The sequence below is a fragment of the Bufo gargarizans genome, chromosome 3 (assembly GCF_014858855.1).
Source record: "Bufo gargarizans isolate SCDJY-AF-19 chromosome 3, ASM1485885v1, whole genome shotgun sequence".
NCBI classification, from domain to species: Eukaryota; Metazoa; Chordata; class Amphibia; order Anura; family Bufonidae; genus Bufo; species Bufo gargarizans.
The window spans coordinates 469,269,133-469,291,446 of record NC_058082.1 but is presented as its reverse complement, the minus strand read 5'-3'; the positions used below and the strand labels follow the sequence as shown (position 1 = coordinate 469,291,446).

The 22,314-nt window shown below is 44.8% G+C and overlaps 1 protein-coding gene across 1 annotated transcript in view; it reads left to right on the top strand.

The window, feature by feature from the left end:
• LOC122932368 (multidrug resistance-associated protein 1-like) overlaps positions 1-22,022 on the top strand; it is a 64,511-nt gene extending 42,489 nt beyond the window's left edge. The window contains exons 18-28 of the mRNA XM_044286738.1: positions 1,670-1,880; positions 5,745-5,899; positions 7,009-7,164; positions 11,737-11,936; positions 12,433-12,559; positions 13,325-13,426; positions 13,499-13,642; positions 17,130-17,288; positions 18,984-19,150; positions 20,586-20,780; positions 21,372-22,022. Coding sequence (XP_044142673.1) covers positions 1,670-1,880; positions 5,745-5,899; positions 7,009-7,164; positions 11,737-11,936; positions 12,433-12,559; positions 13,325-13,426; positions 13,499-13,642; positions 17,130-17,288; positions 18,984-19,150; positions 20,586-20,780; positions 21,372-21,489 — 1,734 coding nt within the window. The 3' untranslated portion in view covers positions 21,490-22,022. The remainder of the gene's footprint in view (positions 1-1,669; positions 1,881-5,744; positions 5,900-7,008; positions 7,165-11,736; positions 11,937-12,432; positions 12,560-13,324; positions 13,427-13,498; positions 13,643-17,129; positions 17,289-18,983; positions 19,151-20,585; positions 20,781-21,371) is intronic.
• Positions 22,023-22,314: the final 292 nt, after the last annotated feature.

Sequence of the window (22,314 nt, the reverse complement as noted above, 5' to 3'; positions counted from 1 at the left end):
TCAGAATTCATCCTGCTGCTTTTGTCAGCAGTCACATCATCAATAAATACAAGAGAACCAGTTCCATTGGCAGCCATACATGCCCGCGCCATGACTACCACCACCATGCTTCACTGATGAGGTGGTATGCTTAGGATCATGGGCAGTTCCTTTCCTTCTCCATACTCTTCTCTTCCCATCACTCTGCTACAAGTTGATCTTGGTCTCATCTGTCCATAGGATGTTGTTCCAGAACTGTGAAGGCTTGTTTAGATGTCGTTTGGCAAACTCTAATCTGACCTTCCTGTTTTTGAGGATCACCAATGGTTTACATCTTGTGGTAAACCCTCTGTATTCACTCTGGTGAAGTCTTCTCCTGATTGTTGACTTTGACACACATACACCTACCTCCTGGAGAGTGTTCTTGATCTGGCCAACTGTTGTGAAGGGTGTTTTCTTCACCAGGGAAAGAATTCTTCGGTCATCCACCACAATTGTTTTCCGTGGTCTTCCAGGTGTTTTTGGTGTTGCTGAGCTCACCGGTGCGTTCCTTCTTTTTAAGAATGTTCCAAACAGTTGTTTTGGCCATGCCTAATCTTTTTGCTATCTCTCTGATGGGTTTGTTTTGTTTTTTCAGCCTAATGATGGCTTGCTTCACTGATCGTGACAGCTCTTTGGATCTCATCTTGAGAGTTGACAGCAACAGATTCCAAATGCAAATAGCACACTGGAAATGAACTCTGGACCTTTTATCTGCTCATTGTATTTAGGATAATGAGGGAATAACACACACCTGGCCATGGAACAGCTGAGAAGCCAATTGTCCCATTACTTGTGGTCCCTTAACAAGTGGGAGGCACATATGCAAACTGTTGTAATTCCTGCACCGTTTACCTGATTTGGATGTAAATAACCTCAAATTAAAGCTGACAGTCTGCAGTGAAAGCACATAATGTTTGTTTCATTTCAAATCCATTGTGGTGGTCTATAGAGCCAAAAATTTTACAATTGTGTCGATGTCCCAATATTTATGGGCCTGACTATATCAGTCTGCTTAGCGCCTTCTGATCCTGACCACAGATTAGACACCATATTCAAAGTGATGGGTTACTCTTAAAGAATAAATCTGATGTGGTCCCATGTCCAGCATTAAAGGTGGCCATACACATTAGATGTATGACGGGGCTGGCGATATCCAATTCTGACACTGCGCTGTGGTTTGTGATATAAACCAAGACCACAATGCAGTTGTGAACAGAGTCTGAAGCTGGCCATACGTATTAGATAAACATTGGTGAACCAGGTGATTTTGATGGGACAAGCCGACCTTCTAATGTGTACTCCACCCTGATGGCAGATGATGGAGCCGATATGGATCAGGCATTTATATTTCAACATGGCTGATCCTTTCTTCTCAGGGAAATATGCAGCCACCAGAGAATTCTGTTATCAAATTTCTGCTTGCTCCCCGTTCACAACATGTATGCTTGACCATGTATGGGGGATTGGGAAAGATAGCTGTCGGCCGATTGCACGAGGGCAACCTCTAAAAGCTCATCCAGATATTTGGTTTGGGGAGGATGACGGGACAATCTGAAGAAACTCTATGCATATGGTTGTTAAGCTCGAAATCAATCTGTTGGTGCATTCTAATAAATGTCCTTTTTTATGTCTGTTGTCTGGTTTCTAGATGAAGATGTCAGTGGTGAAGAAGTACCTGCAGGCTTTTGGATGGTCTTGGGTCTGCTTCACCATCATAGCATATGTTGGACAAAATGCAATGGCCATAGGACAAAATGTATGGCTAAGTAAATGGACCACGGAGGCCAAAGAAGTGAAAGAACAGCCAGAGCTGAGGGACAGTAGACTTGGAGTCTATGGGGTGCTGGGATTTCTGCAAGGTAATGGAATGATGTGTTACGCTGTGCATAAAACGCAGGTTGTGGTCTTGTATTATCTGTAGTAGTCTAAGTACAGTAAGTTGCTTTTGACTTATATTTAGACTGTTGAGAACTTTATAATGGTAACACATTCGAAAAATGTACCTCTAAAATATGGATATCGAATACAGTTTATCTCAGATTTACCAAAAAAAAACAGAAGAGGCGGCACTACAGGTCAAGTGAAGGGTGGTGGACCCACTTTTATTTCCCGAACTGCGACGTTTCAGCCCAACTGACTGAGGCCTTTCTCAGGCATGAGCAGGAGTGCTGCCTCTTCTTGGTCCGGGAGGATTCGCATCCACTACATCCGCTGTGTTTTTTCTTTGTATAATATTAGATTTACCAGCTATAAATAAATGAGGAGAGGAGAGTATAGAAATCTGGAATATACATATAAATAATAACACATATAACGATATTTTTCACTCTATAAGACACTTTTGTCCACTTATAAAGTGAATACTAACGAGCGCTTCAATTATGGAGGTGCTCATTAGTACAGTAGGATCGGTAAGTGTAGCGCTGCTAGTATTAATCACTGCTTCCTGGTCAGCTCCGGGCGCCGTGCTGTGCAACCAATCAGATTCCACCTTTTATTTTCCAAAGGAGCTCTGAAAAATGAAAGGTGGAATATGATTGGTTTCTATAGCAACTATGCCAGTTCTACTTTACACCAGCTTGATAAATCAAACCAGGCATGCTCAACCTGCAGCCCTCCAGCTGTTGTAAAACCACAACTCCCACAATGCCCTGCTGTAGGCTGATAGGGCATTCTGGGAGTTGTAGTTTTGCAACAGCTGGAGGGTCATAGGTTGAGCATGCCTGATCTAACCCATAGTACGTGTAAGCAATCACTATGACCTGACACAGCACAGCAGGAAGAGTGCTCTGGGTCTCCCGAGTGGCAGCGCCCTCTGGAGCAGGAGCGGTGAGTTGCTTTATTTATTTTTTGTCTGATCTGAGATCTGATGAAAACATTATTTTTTTCTTATTTTCCTCCTTATATAGGGAAAAAAAATTGTAAATATATTATACTAATAGTTGCCAATGAACTAAGGTTGGTGTTAGAGGGGTTGTCTATTCTGACTCCTGGCACCCCCACCCATCAGCTGTTTGAGAAGGCACCTGCAGTCTTCTCTCCGACACGAAGCCCAGCGCTGTACATTGTCTGGGTTGCTTCATCTTCCTCACTATGAGATCACTATACTGAGGAAGGGAAGCTACGGATCATGGTAGTCCACCTCTGAAGGGAAGGGAAGCTACTGATCATGGTAGTCCACCTCTGAATGCAGGACTGTCATTTCATCTATATTGCACTAATGCTTCATTTGAAATGCCTTATTCATTGTAAGGTAATCATTTTCGTGGGATAATCCCTTTAAGGCAGGGGTGGACAACCTGTGGCCCGGGGGCCACATGCGGCCCTTGATACCATTCTGTGCGGCCCCCAACCATCTGGTAACACACATGTATGTCTATGTCTTGTGGCTGCTCACATGTATTTTTCATGTATTTCTCCCATTAGATGGGAGTCTGGAAGTGTAACTAGACATTCATGATATATAATGTGTTCAATATGCCATAAGTACAATATTTCAGTTGTTAATACACCTTTAAATTTTAATTTCGGCCCTCGTCATTGGTTCAGTCTGGCAATGTGGCCCCCAACCAGGAAACGTGCAACTTTGCTTTAAGGAGACCAGTTGCGTAAGGAGACTTGGCAATGCTCCATACGCAAAGAGAACGTCTTGCTAGTGCCACCTTCTGTAAGTGGCTCCCTATGAGTCAGTGTTCGACTTTTTAAAGGAGTTGTCCAGGTTCAGAGCTGAAACCGGACATATCCCCGTTCTCACCTAGACGGCCCATTTCATGCTCCGATGCTCTCCCTTGCTCTTCGCTGAATCGCGCAGGAAAGGGCTGTTTGCTTATATTTTTTACACTGCTAGGCGGAGGCTTCCTCCTGGCAGTGTTCCCGGTGATGTTACCGGCACTAATGGGCAGGCTTTAGCGCTGCCCTAGGCTCTTTTACAGTAGAGACACGGTATGTCACTGGATCTAATGTAAAAGCCCTTGCCCTGCGTGATTCAGTGTGATTCGTTTCAGAGCGGGCTGTCTGGGTGAAAAAGAGGAAATGTTTGAGTTCAGCTCCCTTCATTGGCCCATACTATAAACTGCTGGACATGGGGTCACGTGCGCCGCTGCAGCCAATGACTGGTCTCATCAGTGACCTGTCCCCAAGTAGCAAGTGACCAAGCCACAATGTGCTGCTTGGGGACAGGTCACTGCTGAGACCAGTCATTGGCTGCAGCGGCCCACGTGACTGTGTTCATCCTCAAGTTTACAGGATGGGTAACCAGTGAAGGAGCGTCCAGTACTTCCCATAAACTGCATGCAAGGTATCTCGCCCAGAATCCCACTCTGCATTGCTGAAGGGCAAACACCCCAAAACATATGTGTATGTATATATACATCCTGTGTATATATATATATATATATATACAGTACAGACCAAAAGTTTGGACACAGCTTCTCATTCAAAGAGTTTTCTTTATTTTCATGACTATGAAGGCATCAAAACTATGAATTAACACATGTGGAATTATATACATAACAAACAAGTGTGAAACAACTGAGAATATGTAATATTCTAGGTTCTTCAAAGTAGCCACCTTTTGCTTTGATTACTTCTTTCGACACTCTTGGCATTCTCTTGATGAGCTTCAAGAGGTAGTCCCCTGAAATGGTCTTCCAACAGTCTTGAAGGAGTTCCCAGAGATGCTTAGCACTTGTCGGCCCTTTTGCCTTCACTCTGCGGTCCAGCTCACCCCAAACCATCACGATTGGGCTCAGGTCCGGTGACTGTGGAGGCTAGGTCATCTGGCGCAGCACCCCATCACTCTCCTTCATGGTCAAATAGCCCTTACTTTCAAAGTTTTCCCAATTTTTCGGCTGACTGACTGACCTTCATTTCTTAAAGTAATGATTGCCACTCGTTTTTCTTTACTTAGCTGCTTTTTTCTTGCCATAATACAAATTCTAACAGTCTATTCAGTAGGACTATCAGCTGTGTATCCACCTGGCTTCTCCTCAACGCCACTGATGGTCCCAACCCCATCTATAAGGCAAGAAATCACACTTATTAAACCTGACAGGGCACACCTGTGAAGTGAAAACCATTTCAGGGGACTACCTCTTGAAGCTCATCAAGAGAATGCCAAGAGTGTCGAAAGAAGTAATCAAAGCAAAAGGTGGCTACTTTGAAGAACCTAGAATATTACATATTCTCAGTTGTTTCACACTTGTTTGTTATGTATATAATTCCACATGTGTTAATTCATAGTTTTGATGCCTTCAGTGTGAATCTACAGTTTTCATAGTCATGAAAATAAAGAAAACTCTTTGAATGAGAAGGTGTGTCCAAACTTTTGGTCTGTACTGTATATATATATACATACATACATACATATAGTTTGGCTACTTGTTAAAGGGGTTTTCCAGTACTTTAATATTGATGGCCTAGCCTCAAGATAGGCGATTAATATCTGAAAATTGGGGATCCAACACTCGGCACCCCTCCAATCAGCTGTTTTGCAGTAGCTTTGGTGGCTGAAGTTGGCACTGAAACTACACCGTTCTATCCGTATGTAGTGGATGAAGCTGGTTACTGCAGCACAGCACCCACTAAAGTGAACCAGCTCCACCCATGTGTGGTTCCAGAGGGATAGGTGTCCCTACTTCGATAGTTCTCTTTTTTTGGGAGATACCTTGACATAGTGAATATGAATCTGTGTGGATAGTACAAGGTCTCTTCTATGCTTTTAGGGATTTTTGTCTGCTATGGGGCCTATGTGATTACAAGAGGTACCATCTGTTCTTCCCGTTTACTACACAATCAGATGCTGGACAACATACTCCACCTCCCTCTCCAGTTTTTTGAAACGACTCCAATGGGCCAAGTACTGAATCGATTTACTAAGGTAGGATGTGGGGTAATATTGGATTTGCCTTTGCTATAACTAGTCTGGATCCCTAGACCAGGGCTATTATTGCTGTGCATTATGAAAATTACGGTGGTCATAAATGGTTGAAAAGGGTGCACCGGAAAGCCTAAAGGCTTTGGACACCTTTTCAATTGATCTTTATTAAAAATGTTCAATACCTTTTCTGCTACAGCCTTCACTTTCAGTGAATCTGCAGGCTGTTGCTTTCTGCTTCACAGTGAATCCATCAGAGAGCTGCTCTGATGGCTCAATGTGTAGCCCTCATCTCTGAACTTCTGACAGCTCATAGACATTCATATAAACAGAATTCTAACAATAATTTAGCTATAACAAGTGTTTTATTAGCCGAACGTACAGATAAGGTCTACAGATGGAGCCGTCAGAGCAGCTCTCGGACGGGTTCACTGTGAAGCAGAAAGAAAGGCTGCGGATGCAATAATAGTGAAAGCTGTAGAGGAAAAAATGTGACACAACAATAGAAAAACTGCCCTCAAGAACTGGGTGGAGTTGGCTTTCCCACTGCCCCAAATTCTCACGCACTTGGATATCTTTGTCACTGATGGGTCCTCTCTGCGTCTGTGCGTTACATAATAGTACGTGGCAGCACCCAGAGAACCGCGGGGAGGAGAGGCTCTACCAGTCTCAGTGGTGAGGGTCCCCAGGTATTGTACGTTATTATTTAGGGCAGGGAGGATGAAAACTCCATTCAGAATTTCTGCAGTGTTCTTCTTTCATATTATCTGTAAGTGGCCTATAGAGGGGGACTTGACACCTCATTGTGTATACTGTGAAAGACGCTGCAGCCAGGGTGTGGGGGTTGAGAGAGAATGATGCCGTGCCACCCACTCACAAGACAGTAGCTCCTACCATACTCACAGTCAGCGCTCACATCGAAACGCTGTACAGGAATGTATAGCATGATGTGGACGGTACCAGCTGGGGCGGGCGGGGGCGCTGGGGAGAAGGAAGACGTCTCATCCCGAATTCCAATAAGTAATTTTTGTGAGCTTGGATACTGTGTATATGTGTGTATGTGTGTGTGTACATATATATCTATGTATGTCTGTATTTCTGTTTTATTATAGGACATCTATGTAATAGATGAGCGTTTCCATTACTATTTGCGCACTTGGTTGAACTGCATGCTGGACGTGTTGGGGACCATTCTGGTGATTGTGTTTGCTACGCCACTGTTCTCAATCGCTATTGTGCCCTTTGGATTTTTATACCTTTTAATCCAGGTAAGTAGAAAAAATACAATATTACAGTTATTTCTATTTAAGCTTTAACATTTCTTTTGTTAACATTGTGTTGTTGTAGAAGGAACAGATACAACATAAAGAAACAGTTCACTGGCTCTATACATCTGCTTTAGGCTGTTGTACAATTGCTCCTCCCCAATGTTCCTCAGGGGAGGAGTCAATCGTAGCCTTTTTTGTTTTTGGACATTAATCAGAGGTGTAACAATCACCACTGGCCTAAATAAAATCTATCTGCAAGTGACAGCAGGAAGAAAGATCCCAGCCTGTATACTTTAATTTCCCCCTACAGCCCCCTGTGACCCTAATAATGTGGTACAGAAACCTTTGTTCATGTTATCACCCCCGCCATTTAAAGAGGCTTTATGCTCTGTGTCACATATAGGGATTTTTTATTTTTTTTTACTAAAGGGCTGTGCTTCCAATCACCCCTAATGAGGCCATTTGATGAACTCCATGACTCAAATGTATTGGTCTTTTTTCAGTTTTGAGGATTTTTCTAAAGATGCTGTATGTTCTTGGTGACCTTGCTTTATGCTTTGAGGCAAAATTACATGAAGGCATCCATGAATGTAAAACGCTTGGTGGCATTTATTTTTTTATTTTTTATTGTTCACCATCTGACAGAGTATGTCGATGAAAGTTGTACAAAATAAAAAATATATACAGTGAATGATTATACAACTATTTTACATTAAAAGTAATAAAGCCCCTGCCCCAGTAAACCTCCCCCCCCCCCCCCCATCTGGATGTCTGCACTTGGTGGCATTTTGACAATGTGCCAGGTGTCTATATGGGTATGTGAGTATAATATGACTTTTATAATTCTGGCTTTTTTATGTATGTCAAAAGTGTAAAAATTGCACCAAATCCCCTGGCAGTGAAAGGGTTCAGCCATTCAGATAGTGGCGGCGTTCAGCCCACAGTCGAGGGATTATTTATTTACTGTTATAAGTAATTATGTATAAAATGATGGAAATTTAATGGTAGACTTACTATATGTCCAATGCATATTTCTCGCTCGTATCATTGGGGGACACAGGAGACCATAGGGTATAGCTGCTGCTGCCACTAGGGGGCGACACTAGGCATAAACAGTGTTAGCTCCTCCTCTCAGCTATACCCCTCCTGCTTACACTGAGCTAATCAGTTTTTGATTAGTGTCTGTAGGAGGCAGACCTCCCTGCTTTGCAGGGCGTCGTCTTTTGTTATTTTTCCTTTTTTCCCCTTTAGGTACGGGAAACAAAGATGCCTGGCCTGTCTGTTTACCCGGGGAGGAAGGCCGGTGTCGGTTCCCCTCACCGCCCGACCTCCCCGAGAAGGTAAATGTGGACCAGGGCGGCTCAGCTGCCCTGCATCCCACCAGCCATGGGGTCACCTGCATTACTGCAGTCCCCCCTCCACTCCAGCCTCTACCACCTTGGTGCTAGTGGCTGAAGAGGTGACCCTGCTGGTACCCCGGGGGGACGGGGGATGGGGGGGTGAACAGAAGAGGATGAAGATGGGGTGAGTATTGTGAACACAGGGTGAGTATAACCCTCTCCATCCACCACCTCCCTCAATCTTTCACCCCCACCTCCCTTCTCCATTCCTCCCCTCTCCACCCCTCCATTCTCCAGCCAAATGCTGTTTCTTCCCGGCCCGTGTTCTCTCCTTGCTCCCCCCTCTCTCCACCCCATACCTCCGGGGCTGACCAGTACCAGTTCCCAGTGGTCACATCCCCTCCTGGGGCAACTTAGGCCTCTTTCACACAGGCGTCGCGTGTGAGGGCCGGATAAGATGCGGGTGCGAGTGCAAAGTGTTTTAATGCGTTTGGTACCTGGACTTTCTTCTTCTTTGATGACCAGGAGGAAAAGGACGTGTGGTGACGTCACTGCGCTAACCCCCTCCTTCCTTCCACGGACGCGCACTGGCGCTGTACATCCTGTCGTGTTCACCCTTCCGTAAGTGTTTTCTTTTTGAATTAGGTCACGGCTGGATCCATTTATTTTGCTACCACTGGACCAGGTTCACCCACTACTTGTATTACTCCTATCTGACCCCATTCTCAGGTGGAGAATTTGCCTTAGCCCTAAGTGCCTTGTCTACCACTGTGTGGTTCCCTTCTCAGGCTCAGAGCTTACGTTCCCCCTGCAAGCCATGGTGGCACCCGCGTTGCTTTCCTCCTCAATCCTTGCATTTGCATTGGATATGGTTCTGTGGTTTCTACCACATTGCCTTCTGTTCAGTTCCATGTTTCGGCACTGGCTCTGTATGCGGTAACTTCTACCGCTTCTCTCCTTCTATAGGTGGAACCCTCACACTGGTCCTATGTGTGGTGGTTGTGTCTACATTCCCTCTCAGGTGGATCTCCAGCTCATTTTTACACGACCAATGGATGCCGTTGCATCAATAGGTGATTTGTCCACTCATTCCTGATGACATGGTCATTTGCAGTACTTCCATTCTCTGACCAAGTATTAGCATTAGTATTCATGCCATAGCTGATTAGCTATTCACTTCTGTTGCGCACTTTTGCGGGGTTCTCCCTGGTTGGCATAACCCCCTCATTTCTATGACATTGGTCTACCACATGGTTTTCATTTAAAGTGGGACATTGGCGCTAACTGTTGATGCTGTGAGACCATCAACACTGCCTCTTTTAAGAGAGGAGTAATAGATTTGACATGTCCTTATGTAGGGGACACACTTATTCAGGGCACATACTGTGCATCAACTGCTTTTACCCCCTGGACGGGACTATGGTGCTGTCGCATGTTTTCAATGCTAATAGATGTTTCATTGCTGGAATGCAGCATCCTTTCTACGTTATGCCCCTCCGCAAGACGAGTAATTGGATTCCCCCCCGATTATGTTTGTCTACCTGGCCAGTATGCATACTCCTGAGGTTGGATTCTTAATGTTCTGGAACGCCTGCACAATTTTTTTTCTTATATGTCCAGATTTTCTCTGATGTTTTTGTGACGTCTGACATTTTAAGCAGAGATGTATGCTGCGATCCTTACCTTTTTGGATCAGCTTCCATGAGTGTACTCTGGCGAGTGTCTGTGTGCTCTCTCATGTATTGTAGCCTGCTCTCTTAAGAGTGCAGTTGCTCAGTTTCCTCAGGCTGTCTAATGCCAGTCATGATATGGTCCTGGGTCCAGCATCACTCGCAGTTTTCCTTTTGTCCAGTGGCGGAGGTTGCTTTGGCTGCACTCTTCTGCCGCATTGCTCTCTGCTGCACGGCTGGGATGCTATTGATCCCCGGGGACACAAGCTTTTCCTCTCAGACTACTCTCCATTTGTCTATGTTTTTTTATTTTCTTCCTCTGATTGGTTTCCGTTGTGGCTTTTTGTCCCCCTTGGCCATCCCTTATCTCTGTCTTGATGAGTGATCATATTTCATACTTTTTAGTCTCTTCTCGCGCTGGATTCTTTACCAGGGAGCAGCTACTCGCTATTTTCTTTTACAAATTGGCCCACAGGGGTCTCCTCACGTACCTGGGAGATGCCTACAGGACTAGTCCTCTGCCAGTTGCCCAATAATTCCTTCCAGTTTTCCCAGTTTTCTCCTGGTTTGAAGTATCCCATCCTGATACACATTTGGTAAGGCCGTGTCTGGGTTTTCCTGTTGCTCGTTCGCCAGGTCTAGTGCATAACCAGATTCTACAGGTTCATTTCTGTTGAGTAGATACTACTCGATTTTCCATGGGACCTATTGCCATGCGAGACATCCTGGGTTTCCAGTCCAGGTCCCCACAGCAATTCTGTGTCCTCGTTATCCGGAAGTGCCTTCTGTACATCATCCTCAGTCGTCAGACATGCTTATCCTTCCTGTGGATATCATGTGCTGCTAGCCACATCTTCTGAAGCCTCTCGAGCCCTTGGGCTTTGTTTAACTGGGTTTTCCTCTTTTTGCCCAGTCTAAGATGCCGTGCGTTCTACGTTCTCTGGCTGGCCTTCCTGGTTCATGCTCTTCCTGTGCTTCCTTTCCCCACATTTCTGTGCGGGATCCCATGGCCAGCCTTAGATTTGTTCTAGTCTTTTATTCCCACCCCATGGTACTGCTTTGGAACGTCCCATGGTCTCCTGTGTCCCCCAATGATACGAGCGAGAAAATAGGATTTTTTGTGCTTACCTGTAAAATCCTCTTCTCGCTGAGTTCATTTTAGGACACGGCACCCACCCAGTAAGTACATTTCTGGTTCTTTTTGGTGGGTCCCACCTGTACTTGGTTCTGACCCATCTCCAGCTCTTTTTCATACAATTGGTTTCTGTTGGCTTCTCCTCGTTGCTCCTACTGATTTTGTATAAACTGATTAGCTCAGTGTATGCAGGAGGGATATAGCGGAGAGAAGGAGCTAGCACATTTTTTGCCTAGTGTCGCCTCCTAGTGGCAGCAGCAGCAGCTATACCCTATGGTCTCCTGTGTCCCCCAATGAACTCAGTGAGAAAAGGATTTTAAGGTAAGCACAAAAAATCCTATTTTTTCATTCACATTAGACCTGTATGTAGTTTGTATATATGTCTACTCACGTCTGAGCTGTTAACGTGATGTTCTCCTTTGTTCAGAGATATTATATCGCCAGCTCACGTCAAATCCGGAGACTGGATGGGGCCTCACGTTCCCCAGTCATCTCCCATTTCAGTGAGAGCTTGCAGGGAGCGTCCACCATCAGAGCCTACGGACATCAAGAGAGGTTCATTGGTCAGAACAAGGATGTGATGAATGAGAATTTAGTGTGCTACTACAATAATGTCATCTCTAACAGGTAACGGAGAGCTGTGTGTTTTCTGACTCTTCTCTTCTAGTCACCATTAAAGTCACCTATCCTCAAGGTAGTTGGCCAGTATCAGATCACTGGTGGTCCCACACCCAGCACCACTCAGCAACCAACTGTTTTTAGTTTAGAAAACAACACAGGATGGAGCTGGAAGCAGAAAGTATGGTCCACTGTGTGGTGGCCATGCTGGGGAACTGGTGGCCATGGTCAGTTGAATGGAGGCAGCTGCAGTAAGCCAAACAAAGCTTGACGCTCTTTTCCACTGACATCTCCCATAAGGCCAAAGTCGGAGACTCCATGCACGTGTTTAGAGTTCTGCCGAAAGCTTTGGGTTCAGCTGACATCTATCTAGCGTCTCTGATAGATTTTTTGTTCCCTGCTTGGTTGGAAAGCTGAGTTGGCAATAAAAAGTTCTAGTCAACACAAGATAATGTAAGAAAGACGTCATCAGTTGCAGTTATCATATGTTTTTATCTTACCTCAGGTGGCTGGCAGTGAGGCTGGAGTTTTTGGGAAATTTGATGGTCTTCTTTGCTGCAGTATTTGCTGTCCAGGCAGGTGAGAAGATGACATCTGGAACAGTGGGGTTATCAATAACCTATGCATTAAATGTAAGTACATAAGGTACCAATAACCTATGCATTAAATGTAAGTACATAAGGTACAGAATATATGTAAAAAATAATCTGTACAGTTTCACAGTATTTACCCATAGTCCAGTTATTAGAGCTGTTATAGCAAAATTAAGAAAAAAGAGTCTGCAGTTTTTCAGAGACAGCGCCACCCGTGTCTGCAGGCGTTGGCAGATATTGCAGATCCATACACTTACATGGGGCTGAGCCTCAACACCAGACACAGCTTGCAGACCAGAGTGGCGCTATCAATCACAAACAGCAGAGTCTTTTACTTCTCTCGACAGCCTGTTTAAAATGGGGTTGTCAGCAAATGGCATTTATCTTGTAGACAAAATTAATACACAGCAGATACTAATGCATTGTGAGTGTCCATATTGCCTCCTTTGCTGGCGTGATTCATTTTTCCATCACATTATACACTGCTCGTTTCCGGGGTTATGACCACCCTGCAATCCAGCAGCGGTGGTCATGCTTGCACACTATAGAAAAAAGCTTCGGCCTTTCTGGAACGCATGCGCAGCAGCTTCTGTCCTGGCCAACTTGTATCCGTGCCGCAGCTGTGGCCATGACATCGGAATAGGCTGCCGCTTTTGCCATTAGCCGAAGTGAGACAACCCCTTTAATGCAGCAGTAACTTTTGTGTGTTCACCTTAGATGCAAGAAGAAGCAGAAACATTTTCCCCTCAGGTATACTGTTCTGTAAGAATCTCAACCCCTGTGCCTCCTTCATTTCCTCCCCAGATCACACTGACGTTAAATTTCTGGGTGCGCAAAGCTTGTGAGATAGAGACTAACGGAGTGGCGATTGAACGGGTTTGTGAATATGAAGAAATGGAAAAAGAGGTACCCAAATTAAACTTTATATATTGGTGCACTATCTCTGCTGTAACTAAATCTATGTCCAAACATTACCAGGCCCCCTGGATCCTGCCGAAAAGACCAGCTGCTGAGTGGCCAGACAGGGGGATCATTGAGTTCACGAACTACCAGGCCCGCTATCGGGAGGACCACGACTTGGCTCTCCGGGATGTCACCTTTAAGCTGCATGAAACAGAGAAGGTGAATTCTAGCAGTAAATAATATTCGGTTTATCTTTCTGATGGTTTATGAATATGAGCTAGCTATACTTGGTGGAATCCGGCAATATCCTGATGTCTGTCGCACACCGTGCACAAAAACTTGTCTGCCCATTCCATCAGAAGTGGCTGGATCTGCCCACAAATATCTCCTGTCTATGTCCACCTCATGTCTGAGCTGTCAGGAACCCCCCTACACTACCGTGTGATAGATGTTCCTTCTGGTATTTGCCTCTGTATAGTCACTGTGATATATGTCGCCCATACACTCCCATTTTAAAAAGAAACTTACATTGCACAGTATAATTTTATTTTATTTTTTACTGGATTCCTCTGTATAGAATTGCAAAGTCTACCAAAAAAGGTGCATAGACATATACTGTCCAAGGGAGGCCAAAGGATACTCTTTTGGCCTCCATCGGGTGTATGGGGCCTCGGATACTTTCAAGGTATGCTTTCCCTGCACAAACGCCAATTGGTCATTACAAGATGTATGCCCTAGGGAAAATGAAATGTTGTATGCCTGTACCCTCTTACATCTTTTAAAGGGGTTCTCCAGCTTTTTATTTTTTTTATTTTACCTTTTGGCCAGTTGTACCTGTGGAGAAATCTATAATCTTCTCCCTCTCACTCACTTCCAGCTCTCTTCACTGGTCGGCAAGTCGCGCCTGTCAACTTCTGCATGGACGGGGTCACATGCGCTGCTGCAGCCAACGCCTGTCCTCAGTGGTGACGTGTTCCCAAGCAGCTCATGACCCAGTAAAGACGAGACGCTTGGGGACATGTCACTTCTGAGGCCAGTCATTGACTGCAGTGTTGTATGTGACCCCATCTGTATGGAAGTTGATGGACGGGGACTAGAAGACCAGTGAAGAGAGCCAGGGAGAGGATTCACATTCAGCAGATTTGTTGCTCAAACTCATCTCAATGGGGACTTGGAAAAATCTATCAAATGCTGCAGACATAAACTTTCTGATATATAGAACAGATTTTCAGCCACAGAAATTTCTGCAACAAAACTCCAACTTTTGATTATACCCTTGAGTCCCAAAAATGTTATTTTATTTTTCAGTATGTATATAGGGGGTCATTTAATAAGACTGGCATTTTAGACGTCGGTCTTAATAAGCCCCTGCTCTGGGGCCGGCCTCTCCATAACTTCAGCGTATCCTGCGCCGATTCTAAATGTAAGACGGCTTCCTTGCTGTCTTACATGTAGACTATTTTCTACACTTAAAACAGGCGTCGAAAATGGTAAATGAGATGTTCCTGCGACCTGTTTCCTTCCCCTTCCCCACCCACATCATGTCCCCTTTTTTAGACCTGGCGTGAGCCGTGAAAAGTCAAAGATTGCGGCGCAAATAACCTTTGCACCACAATCAGCGCCAGAAATACGCCTAATATAAGCCTATTTCTAATCGTAAATGACCCCCATAGTCCATACTACAACTTGTGTGACCTCGTCAAGAAGGAAAAAGATTCAATATCTTCCAATTCCTTTTACTTCTTCTAAAATAAAAAACAAACAAAGAGTTTTTAAGGATACATTTTTCTCACCTTTATAGTGATTGTGCCCAACTTCCCACACATTCTGCTGTGTGCATTGTAAACCATACGGCTACTGAGAAGTCATGTCCTTGTCATGTCATATCTATGTAGGTATATGACAAAATCACATGACCACATCCTCCAAGATGTGTGTACAGACCAGAGCCAGTGGAAAAGTGATTCTAGTACACCTACGTCACGTGTATGACAGCACAGCAGGAGTAAATGACCGATCCCAGACCTAAGCTGGCCACGTCCATGCTATAGCCTCTACGTCCTGCAGCTATCACCTCCTGAACCCCATGTTCTTCTGATTTCTAAGAAAGGAGGAGTGTTATGCTGCTTGACAAAAACCTCAGTGTCATCTCTGGAGTCCCAAAATGGAATACTGACTTGCAAAATGAATTGCTGATGGCCAGGGGCGTTGCTTGGTTAAAACATTCAGGCCTGGGCCCCTGATGTTTTGTCCCAGGCCCTGAATGTCCTGCCTGCCAGCTAGATACAACTGTATTGCCATCCTCAGGACGGCAATACAATTGAATCTAATGCAGTAGAAGATCTGAAGGACCCGTGGTGACATCACAGGTCATGTGACCAGTAAAATAGGCAGTGGTTGAAAAGGACCTGCGATGATGTCGCCGTCATGTGACCAGTGCAGGAGGGAACGGCAGTTAGGAGGAGAAGTCCTAGGGAAGAAGCTGTGGTAATGTCTGCTACAGGAGGAGAGGTAAGTGAAGGGAGAGGCAGAGCAATGCTGGGAGTTGTGGTTATTTAACTGGGACTGTATGTTAGGGCTGAAGGGAGGGATGGTATTTACATGGAACTGTGTGTTGGAGGTGGCTGGGGAGGGGGTCATGTTATTTACATGGGACAGAATGTAGGATGGGGCTAGTACAGGGTGATGTTATTTAAATTGGACTGTATGTTGAAGGCGGCTGTGGGAGGGGATTATGTTATTTAGGGCAGGTTCACATCACCGTTATGGATTCCGTTTTTGTTTTCCGTTATAACATGGTTATAACGGAATCCATAAGACGGAAGGCAGAACAAAAGCCTTTAGAGGCATTCCGTTTTGATCCGTCATAAAAGTCTATGGGATTTAAAATGGATCCGTCTGGTTTCGTTATGCAGAACAGAAAAAAAGTCCTGTCGACAGGAAACCAGACGGATCCGTTATAATTGCCCATAGACTTCTATTATGATGGATCAAAACGGAATGCGTCTAAAGGCTTTTGTTCTGACTTCCATCTTATAGATTCCGTTATAACTGTGTTATAACGGAAAACAAAAACAGAATCCATAACGGTGATGTGAATCCGCCCTTGCATGTTGGAGGCGGCTATGGGAGGGAGTGATGTTATTTACATGGGACTGTATGTTGATGACGGCTGTGGGAGGGAGTGATGTTATTTACATAAGACTGAATGTTGAAGGTGGCTGGTGGGGGGAAAATGATGTTATTTACATGGGACTGAATGTTGAGGGGGTGATGTTTACATGGGATTGTATGTGGGAGGCAGCTTGGGAGGGGGTGATATTATTTACTTGGGACTGTATGTTGAAGGCGACTGGGGAGGAGGTCATGTGATTTACATGGGACTGTATTTTAGAGGGGGCTGGAGAGATGGTGTGATGTTATTTACATGGGACTCTATGGTGGAGGGAAATAGTGTTATTTACATCACTAGGATACAGGCTTCATACAGTGCAGGATGTCTGTGTCCCAATGGTTGGTGGGCCACTGCTTGTGCACCACTATTCTGTTACATATCCTATAGGGATCATTTTAGACAGTGGTGACCATTTGCGGTGGTACAGTCACATACGACAGACGATATAGCTGTTGGCTGATATACGGTTCCGTCGCCACCTTGGGTGTTAACTTGTCATAAAACCGAATGTTTCCATTAATGTATTTTCAGCTCGGGATTGTTGGAAGAACCGGAGCCGGTAAATCCACTCTCACCAATTGCTTGTTCCGCATACTAGAGAGATCAGGAGGAAGGATCGTCATTGATGGAATTGATATTTCAACCATTGGACTTCACGACTTACGAAGCAAACTGAATATCATTCCACAGGTGAGTGACCTTATACCGACCGTACTGAGATTAGGCTCCTGACAGGGTTGTTAAAGAGAATGTGTCATCAGAAAACGACCTATTGTTCAAATCATGTTTTTATGTTTAGCATATTGTTAACGAATTTGTGTTGATATTTTTAATTTTCCATGTCAATATCTACAGTTAAACATAAACCATTCTGTATTGCAGTGTATGGTGACTTCAGCATTATCTGGATGGCAGGCCTGGAGACTTTCACTAGGACCTCGGCTGCCATGACAAACAGTTAAAGGGAACCTGTCATCAACTTTATGGGCAGTATAAAATAGTGACAGACGCTCTGATCTCAGCGGGGTGTCACTCATGAGCTATGAGTAAGTGGTTTCTGAGAACCAGCATCATAATCATTGCAGCTCAGGCCTTGAAAAGAGTCACATCTACCCGAGAAGAGTCCTGGTTATTCATAATCTCCTGCTCTCCCCGACCATCTGCTGATGATTGGCAGTTCTCTCCTAGACAGAAAGGGAGAAAACTCGGTAGAAGACTGTCCGTCATCAGCAGGTGGGCAGGAGAGCAGGAAGTCATGAATATCCAGGACTCTTCTCAGGTGGCCGGGACTCTTTTCCAGGCCCAGTCTGCAATCATTGTGATGCTGGTTCTCAGCAACCACTGACTTTTATCTCATGTGTGACACACCGCTGACATCAGCATTTCTGTCACTACTTTATACTGCCCACCGTACGGTCAGCATAAAGTTGATGACAGGTCCCCTTTAACGACACTCCAAATACAGTGTGGAGGAAGGTCTATCTCTGTCTAATGGCGTAGATGCCACAGCATTTAAGTTGTTAAACATCCGGGATTGGAATTATCTCCAATCCCAGTGTTTTCGGTGAGTGTCAGATGCACAGTCAACACCAGATGTGTATGGACCAGACTGTGCTCCTGACCACCCACCAAACCCCCAGCTGCATTATGGCCTATAGCCTAGGTGTAAGGGTGCATTTACAATGGTCCATGTCAAAACCACATCCGAAACTGCAGAAAAAACACACACTATGACCAGGAGATGCCATGGTTTTGCAGTGTGGTTGCATAGCTTGTACACGTGAATCTCATGATTTGATTGTGCTTCACCTGTACAAGCCGTGGAGTCCAAAAAGGCCCATGTAAGTGCACCCTTATACTGCTTCCCCCTGAAATATCCGCTGTTCCCTGGGGATTTCAGAAGTCAGACTTGCATCAGCTGATCATCAGGCCGACAACAACTGTAAAAGGTGCATTCATGATTACAATTCCTTTAATTCCATTAGCAGCTTTAGAATACTCACTTGGGGGCACATTTATTAAGACCGGCGTTAAATAAGACGCCAGTCCTAATAAAACCGTAAGCTGGCGGTGGTTCCAGCCTCTTCATAACTTCGGCGGATCCTGTGCCAGTTCTAAATGCAATACAGCTTCCTTGCCATCTTACATTTAGACTTTTTGCTTCGCCTGAAAATGGTAAATGAGACGGCCTGCCCGCCCATCCCCTTCCCCGCCATACCCACTTATTTAGGCCTGGCATGACTGGGACGAAGTTGCAGATTGCGGACCAACTTGCTGTTGCACCCAATCTGCTCCTGAAATTAAGCCCAATATAGGCGTATTTCAGCTTAATAAATGACCCCCTTGGTCTCCATAGCTGTCAGCCATTCCTCTCTCTTTTTCTAGGATCCTGTTTTATTTTCGGGGACTGTACAGATGAATCTGGATCCCTTGGAGAAACATTCTGATGCTGATCTATGGGAGGCTCTGGATATGTGCCATCTCAAGAACTTTGTGCAATCTCTTCCCAAGAAACTCTACCATGAGGTTTCAGAAGGAGGAGAGAACCTGAGGTAACACCAAATTACATGTTACTACCCTCCTTAAAGGGAACCTGTCAGCACCAAAATGGATCATAAACCGCCAGCAGTACCTTAAAGCTGTTAACATGTTCCTGTGTAAGATGTCTGAGGCGCATGATCGCTGTAAGACCACTTTTTTCCCCCCCGCAGGTTGTATGCAAATGAGGCTTCCTTGCTTCGAGTCTAGGTCAGCACGCCCCCTAACCGTCCCCTCTTTTGTTAGATTGACAGCCTGCAGCGCGGCCGGGATGGCACAAGTCTCGTGCATGCGCAGTGCGCCACTGAAACCCGGCTAACAGCGGCAGCCGGAGACAGGATCGCGCCTTACCAAGGAGCACATGCGCGAGACTTATACGATCCCAGCCACACTGCAGGCTGTCAATCTAACAAAAGAGGGGGCGGTTAGGGGGGTGTGCTTACCTAAACTCGAAGCAAGGACGCTCACGCGAGATTTTATCTGTAGGGGCGTTTTTTTGGTCAAGCATGTAAGATATGACTCTTTTCTGGTAATTAGCATAAAGGGCGGGAAAGCGTTATAGGGCCATAAAATAGGACAGGTTAGTCCTGAGAAGATTATGGAACGATCGCTGGGAACTATCAGGGTAAACAAGCATTAAAGGGAACCTGTCACCGGGATTTTGTGTATAGAGCTGAGGACATGGGTTGCTAGATGGCCGCTAGCACATCCGCAATACCCAGTCCCCATAGCTCTGTGTGCTTTTATTGTGTAAAAAAACTGATTTGATACATATGCAAATTAACCTGAGATGAGTCCTGTATGTGAGATGAGTCAGGGACAGGACTCATCTCAGGTTAATTTACATATGTATCAAATCGTTTTTTTTTACACAATAAAAGCACACAGAGCTATGGGACTGGGTATTGAGGATGTGCTAGCGGCCATCTAGCAACCCATGTCCTCAGCTCTATACACAAAAACCCGGTGACAGGTTCCCTTTAAGGTACATTTGGTTTTATATGTCAGAACATGGTGACAGGTTCCCTTTAACACTGAAGTTGCTGCATGCCACAGATTGGAGCTAGGTGCTTGAACATTTTGTCATCTAAGTGACACCTGCTGCGTCCTTAATTTTCATAACCTTACAGCTTTTCCTTCTTGGTGTTGCAATTTAAGGAGTGTAGTATTAAAGATACTGGCTACAGAACAATATACAAGAAGCAATGAAAGAGCTGAAGACTGCTAGAGAAAACCAGTATGATCTGACCCCTTTATTGTAGTGCAAGAATGTAATAATGGAGCAACAGCACAAATCTCTCCTGCATCCAGATAGTGTATCTGTGCAGGTAAATTTGGTAGAGCTAAGGGCTTATTCACACATTTTGCATCCACAAAGTTCTGGGTTCAAGACGTCATAGTGTTGTTGTTTTTTTTTACCGTGGTTGATAAGTTTTTCTTTCCTTGTAGTGTTGGGCAGCGACAACTCATCTGCCTTGCTCGAGCTTTACTTCGAAAAACAAAAATCCTTTTTCTAGATGAAGCAACAGCCTCAATTGACATGGAGACCGACAACCTTGTTCAGAGCACCATTCGCACTGCGTTCAGTGACTGCACTGTACTGACAATCGCTCACCGGCTACATACAGTCCTGGATTCTGAAAGGTACAGATGTCTGATATCTACATGACAGTCGTGAATACTACATGATAAGGTCCATTTAGTAAGAGTCGTTTTAGACTGGCCGAGAATGAGCGTTCATACAAACATAATTTGTATGAACGCTCATTCCCAATTGACCCATGTAAAGGTGCAACTGATTACCTATTGGACAGGTGATCACACATAAAACCATTGTTTTTCAGTAGTCAACTCCCTCCTGAGCACAGGTTAAAACTGATAAGAAAGATACAACTTAATCTCAAGAATTGCTTCAGTGTATGAGGACAGTGGGGAGGGGGAAAGCCAGGGCCCAGGGTGCAGTCCTCTAGTAATGCAGAGGGTATGGAGGACATGGGTCTCTAGAAATCCTGCCTTTCCCCCTCGTTCTATTGTCTGTATTGCAGAAAGTTACAACAGCCGGTGCTTTTCACCAGCTGTTGTAACTTGAGTCAGGCTATGTCTCTGTCTGACGGGATGTGACAGTATAGTGGAAGAGAGGAACCAACTCTGAAAATTATACCAACAAACTTCAGATTATTGATCAAAAGTGAAGAAATGTGGAAACATGGCTGACTTTATTTTACTTTTACACAGAGTGCTTGTTCTAGATGCTGGTAGAGTTGTAGAGTTTGATGAACCACAGAGACTGATACAGAAGAAAGGAGTCTTCTCAAAGATGGTGTCAGAATCTGGGATACAGCACACGGAGTAATCGAGCAGCTTCCAGAAGTTTTCCCGGACAGACTGTTCTGCATCAGGACATAGTGAATGTCAAAGAAATCTATGTCTATAGATCACACAGAGAGACAATTGTCTGACCACAAATTCTTGAATCTACAGTCTGGTCCATTCTTGGACAGTTATGGAGTAGGTTGTAATAGCAGTTGTCTCAACACTATAACCCCTTTTTAGATTGATATCTCCCCGCCGTTCAGCCGTTGTCACCAAAGAGAAGTTGCTTAGGGCCATACATTTCCCCTACAGTGTAATCTAGTTTTAGTATATTCAAATGAGATTGTAGGAGCAACGTGGGTGTTGCTGTTACACCCATAGGCTCTGTACATCTGCATCTGTACTTTGATAGACAGGGCCAGGCAGGGAAAACATCATAACGCATGCAGAGGGTACGGCAGTTGCAGAGAGAGCAGAGCCTCTAGGTGTAATGGTAACGCCCCCGTTGCTCCTAGAGGTTCACTTGCATATATTAAAACTTTATTTTTCTCAGCAATGCAGACACATATGAACATGGGACCAACACAGATGTCTTCAGCTGCCAAGTGCACATGTAACAGGTCAGCCAGTGTCATAGGTACAAAACTGCTGACAGATGCCCTTAAATGTTGGCCATAAATGTTGCAATAATCTGTCAGACTATCCTCTATGGATGATGTCCATGTGTAAGAAAGATCAATAGATTGGTAGGACAAATTCCCCCCCCCCTTCCCTCAGTTTACCAGAACAGAGGGTTTATCTCTATGACGAGTGTATGGAAATCGTATTGCCAACCACTTGTATATCTATTTGCACCTTATTTTGG